Consider the following 5,511-nt stretch of genomic DNA (forward strand, 5'->3'; position numbering starts at 1 on the left):
AAATCCTATTTTTTTTTTTATAACAATGATAATAATACTAATCGTAAAATGATAATGATAGAAATATCAATAATAATGATATCAACAAGGATAATCACAATAATAACAACAACAATAATAATAATAATAATAATAATATCACTAATAATAAAAATAGTAATAATATCACTAATAATAATAATAGTAATAATATCACTAATAATAATAATAATAATAATAGTAATACTATAAATAATAACAATAATAATATTAATTATAATATTAATAATAATAATAGTAATAACATCAATAATAACAATAATATAAAAAATGACAACATGACTACCAAAACTACTAATTGAAATAATCCCCACTTCAAACCAGCCTAAATGATGGGGTACGTCTCAGGAACAGCCTCGGAGGCGAAGAGCTCCCTGAAGGAGGTGAGCGCCGAAAGGATGTACGAGAGCTCCTGGTGCACGCTCTCCCATGGGGTCTTCTGGGCTAAGGCGAGAGTGATGGCCCGGGCTGCGTGTGGGTATTGGCTGGGCTCAAGCGGGTCTTCCGGGTCGGGACCGACCATCAGGTGCGTGGTGAAAGTGCGTCCGATCCCTCGAGGGCCGAGGAGTCCTCGCTTGACCGACATCACCCGCTGGAGCCGTTCCTCGATTTGCCTGGCGAGGGAAGGGTGAGGTAAGTCAGGGAAATGGGCGGGGATTCTGCTCTTATTTTTTTATTTTTTATTTATTTTTAATCTATTTTATATCTTTTATTTTTCTTTCTTTATTATCATTATTTTTTGGAATTGTGTTCATTTTTCTAATATATTTTTTCTGGTTAAGTGCAGAAGTAGGAAGAAAAATGGGGGGGGGGAGGGATTGTTCTTTGTGCGTTGCGATTATTTTCAAAATATCATTTTAGGCAATAAATTAAAAGTGTGAAAATAAAAATTGATGTTTTTTTCAAATTTATAATTCAAATTAGAGAACTAAAAACAGTGGAATATATATATATATATATATATATATATATATATATATATATATATATATATATAGATATATATATAATAATGTTTTTTTATAGTTATTGCTATGTAGGTTTTGCAAAGGGAGTAAGGGGGGAAGTGAGGGAGAGAAGGAAATGGGGGGGGGGGGGGAGAAAGGAATAGAAGGAAAAGGGGGAGAGGGAGAGAAGGAAATAGGGGAGAGAGGGAGAGAAGGAAAGGGGGGGAGGAAGGGATAGAAGGAAAGAGGGGGAGAGAGAGGGAGAGAAGGAAAGGGGGAGAGAAAGGGAGAGAAGGAAAGGGGAAAGAGAAAGGGAGAGAAGGAAAGGGGGAGAGAAAGGGAGAGAAGGAAAGGGGAAGAGAAAGGGAGAGAAGGAAAGGGGAGGAGAAAAGAATAAAAAGAAAGGGGGGAGAGAGAGGGAGGGAAGGAAAGGGGGGGGGGGAGAGGGAGAGAAGGAAACGGGGGAGGGGGAGAAAGGAATAGAAGGAAAGGGGAGAGAGAGAGGGATAGAAGGAAATGGGAGAGAGAGAGGGGGAGAGAAGGAAAGGGGGGGGAAAGGAATAGAAGGAAAGGGGGGAGAGAGAGGGATAGAAAGAAGGGGGGTAAAGGGATAGAAGGAAAGGTGGGGGAGAAAGGGAGAGAAGGAAAGGGGAGAGAAAGGGAGAGAAGGAAAGGAGGGGCAAGGGGAATGAAAAGGGGGTAGGGGCGAGGGGGAGGGAAAGAGAGAGTTAAGAGGAAGGAGAATGGAATGGGGAAAAGGGGGAGAGAAAGGGAGAAAGAATTAGTAAAGGAAGTATATGAAGTATATGAAGGATTTGGAGGGGGTCCGGATAAGGAAGGAAAGAGAGAAGGAAGGGAAAACATGAAGAAGAGAAGAGAAGAATAGGGGAGGTATGTGGAGGGGGGAGGGCAGTGCTGTAAATTTAAACTGATATTTCTTATCGGGAGAGGGAGGGGAAGAGGGGAGTCTTTCAGCTCAGATCCCTAATTCTGACTCACAGACTATCTTCCTATCCTGACAACCTTCTCTCATTCTGTCTCTTAATCCCACTCTGCCCCTCTCTATCTTCCTGATTCACGTAAACTTCCTATGTCTGTCTGTCTGTCTTACTCTTACCCTCACTCTTACCTGTGTTCTTACTGTCCTCTTTACTCTTACGCTTACTCTTACTCTCTCCACTTATCTATATATCTTTCCCCTCCCTTCTTTTATGCCTCTTTTCCTTCCGTCCTCTCTTCCCTTCCACTCCCTCTCTCGTACCCTCTCTTGCTCTTCTTTCTCCTCTCTATACTTCTTCTTCCCCTCCTCTCTTCTCTCTTCTTCATTCTCCCCTTCCCTTCCTCTTCCCCTTCATCTACCCTTCTTCTTCTCTTGCCCTCCTCTATTCCCTCTGTTTCTCTTCTCCTTCTCCCCCATCCTTCCTCCACCCTACTCCTTCCCACCCAACCTAGCCTACCCCACTCCTCCTCCTCCCCTACCCTACCCTCCCCCCAAACCCCTCTCCACCCATCACCCCCCTTCCACACATCGTACCCATCACCCCCTCCCCCATAACCCACCCACCCCCACAACCTCACCCCCTCCCTTACCCCATTCCACCCACCCACTCTCTCCCATCACCCACTCATCCCCCCTACCCCACCCCTCCCATCACCCCATCCCCCTACCCTACCCCTACCCACTCCCCTTCCCTACCCCTCACCTATAATCCTTCAGCGAGAGGGCGAAGTCGCCGCAGGAACCTCCCACCCGCGAATCCTTCTCCTCGTACTGGCTGGTGGGCGGGGGCGGGGGGCCGTCCCTGTACCACTCCGTCAGGTAGGTCATCGTGCTCTCCATAACCTCGATCTCCTTCAGGTAATTGGCCGGCCTGCGGGGAGGCTCTGGCGGGGGGGAGGGGGGGGGGGGTGGGTGAAGTGGGGAAGTAATTAACAACAAAGTATATAATAGGAAATAAAAACAAAAAAAAGGTATATAAAATGGTAGGGGGTGTGGGGTGTGTGGGGGTGGGGGGGGAGTAAGTAATTAAAACAAAGGTATATAAATTGGTAGGGGGTGTGGGGTGAGGGAGGGGGGTGAGTAAGTAATTAAAACAAAGGTATATAAATTGGTAGGTGGTGTGGGGGGTGTGGGGGTGGGGTGTGAGTAAGTAATTAAAACAAAGATATATAAAATGGTAGGGGGTGAGGGGGTGTGGGGGGAGGGTGGGGTAGGGGGTGTGAGTGAGTAATTAAAACAAAGGTATATAAATTGGTAGGGGGTGTGGGGGTGCGGGTGAGGAAGGGGGGTGAGGAAGTAATTAAAACAAAGGTATATAAATTGGTAGGGGGTGTAGGGGTGGGGGTGAGGGAGGGGGGTGAGTAAGTAATTAAAACAAAGGTATATAAATTGGTAGGGGGTGCGTGGGGGTGCGGCGGTGATGGGATGCGTTTTGATGGAGGGAAAGTTTAGGGAGGGGGGGTGGAGGGGAGCGGGGTAGGGGAGTGAGTAAGTAATTAAAACAAAGGTATATAAATTGGTAATTAAAACAAAGGTATATAAATTGGTGTGGGGTGTGGGGTGAGGAGTGTGGGGGTGGGGGGTGAGGGGTAGGGGGGTGAGTAAGTAATTAAAACAAAGGTATATAAATTGGTAGGGGGTGTGGGGTGTGTGGGGGTGGGGGGTGAGTAATTAAAACAAAGGTATATAAATTGGTAGGGGGTGTGGGGTGTGGGGGTGTGGGGGAGTAAGTAATTAAAACAAAGGTATATAAATTGGTAGGGGGTGTGTGGGGTGTGTGTGGCTGGGGTGTGAGTAAGTAATTAAAACAAGGGTATGTAAACAGGTAGATATATCAATACATTAACGCAGATAAGTAGTTAGATAGATGAATGAAATGAAGTATGTAATGGAATAATTTGAATGATATGCACAAATAAGAAAATAAATAAATTAAAATAACGTATACAGTACAAGTAGGCAAACCAATGAATAAAATTAAGCATATAACTAACTCATTTGAATTAAATACAAAGAAGTAAATAAATGCTCAAAATAAAACATATATAAGTAGGCAAACAGATGAATACATTAACCTACCTAACAAAAACACGACCCCCCATACCCGTCGATCCATTATACCCTTCTACCCCTATCTTCCCTACACCCCACACCCCACCCCACCCCTCCCTCCCTCCCCACCCTCACCCTCATCCTTACCGAGCACGCCCGAGAAATCGTATCCAGAATTGTTGAGGGCGGAGGAGTGGGCGTCGAGGAACATCTGCCACCCGTTGTAGAGGCTGCCACTCAGCTCCCGGAAGTCGACGGGCGGCAGGTGGCTCTCACTCAGCACAAGGGCAGTCACGCCCACCAGGGAGGCTGTGGGCGGGCGTTGGCAAGAATAAACATCTAAATAAATGTATAAAAACAAGTGAACAGTCCATCTAAACAAAACAGGAAAACAAAGAAATATAAAATAACAAACAATGAAGAAGAAAACGATATATTTTTTTTTGATACTCACATCATAAAAAAACGAAAAAAAAGAACTCAAAACCACAGAATAAAAATAAAAAACGAAAAAAAAATCTCCCGAAAAAAAATAAAAAAAAAAATAAATAAATAAATAAAAAATACTATCTCCGCCTGCGACTCACAAGACGTGACTCACCGACTCACTGACTCACCTAACATGTACGTCCACTTGTACTCTGGGTCAAGGACACTGGTGTACGCCGCTGGAGTGTCGTACTGTGTGTGGCGGAGGTCGTACGTGACCTTCTGCAGAGGAAGTAGAATTTACTCATAATTCGTTCAAGTATAATTTACTCATAATTCATTCAGGAATAATTTACTCATAATTCATTCAAGTGTAATTTACTCATAATTCATTCAAGTGTAATTCATTCATAATTCATTCAAATGTAATTTACTCATAATTCGTTCAAATATAATTTACTCAAAATTCATCCAAGTGTAATTTACTCAAAATTCATTCAAGTGTAATTTACTGATAATTCCGCAATTCGCCCAATTGTTAATTCACATTCATTAATTCATCCAAGGTATAAATTTACTCATAATTAATTCAGGTATAATTTACTCATAATTCATTCAAGAGTAATCTACTCATAATTCATCCAAGTATAACTTACTCACAATTCATTCAAATATAATTTACTCACAATTCATTCAAGCGTAATTTACTCACAATCCTTTCATCTTGACTCTTTTAAAGATTTTTACAAGATAGAAAATGGTGACAGAGGTCGTTCTGAGAGCCAAGCGACCGCGGGGTAATATAGTTTACAAATGGAGTATATGTTCTACCTTTTTATCTTAATTACTTGCACCAAAGCGTTGGTTTTATCCATTTCCTAGCCAGCAAAATATTATTAATCTCTCTCTCTCTCTTTCTCTCTCTCTCAAGAAAAAGGAAGAAGAAGAAGAGGAAGAAGAAGAAGAGGAAGAAGAAAAGGAGGAGGAAAAGAAGATGAAGAAGAAGAAGAAAAGGAAGAAGAAGAAAAGGAAGAAGAAGAGAGA

The 5,511-nt window shown here is 42.7% G+C and overlaps 1 protein-coding gene across 1 annotated transcript; it reads right to left on the reverse strand.

Moving 5' to 3' along the window:
* Positions 1–318: 318 nt before the first annotated feature.
* Positions 319–2,839, reverse strand: LOC122245613 (uncharacterized). The gene is made up of 2 exons (XM_086547073.1): positions 2,690–2,839; positions 319–653 (listed from the first exon to the last, which is right to left on the reverse strand). Exons 1-2 carry the CDS (start codon positions 2,824–2,826, stop codon positions 365–367), a joined length of 426 nt encoding a protein of 141 aa, XP_086403199.1. The 5' UTR covers positions 2,827–2,839; the 3' UTR covers positions 319–364.
* Between the last annotated feature and the right edge of the window lie 2,672 nt (positions 2,840–5,511).

Source organism: Penaeus japonicus, unplaced genomic scaffold (genome assembly GCF_977035675.1).
Source record: "Penaeus japonicus unplaced genomic scaffold, GWHDUDI00000001_assembly GWHDUDI00000019, whole genome shotgun sequence".
NCBI classification, from domain to species: domain Eukaryota; kingdom Metazoa; phylum Arthropoda; class Malacostraca; order Decapoda; family Penaeidae; genus Penaeus; species Penaeus japonicus.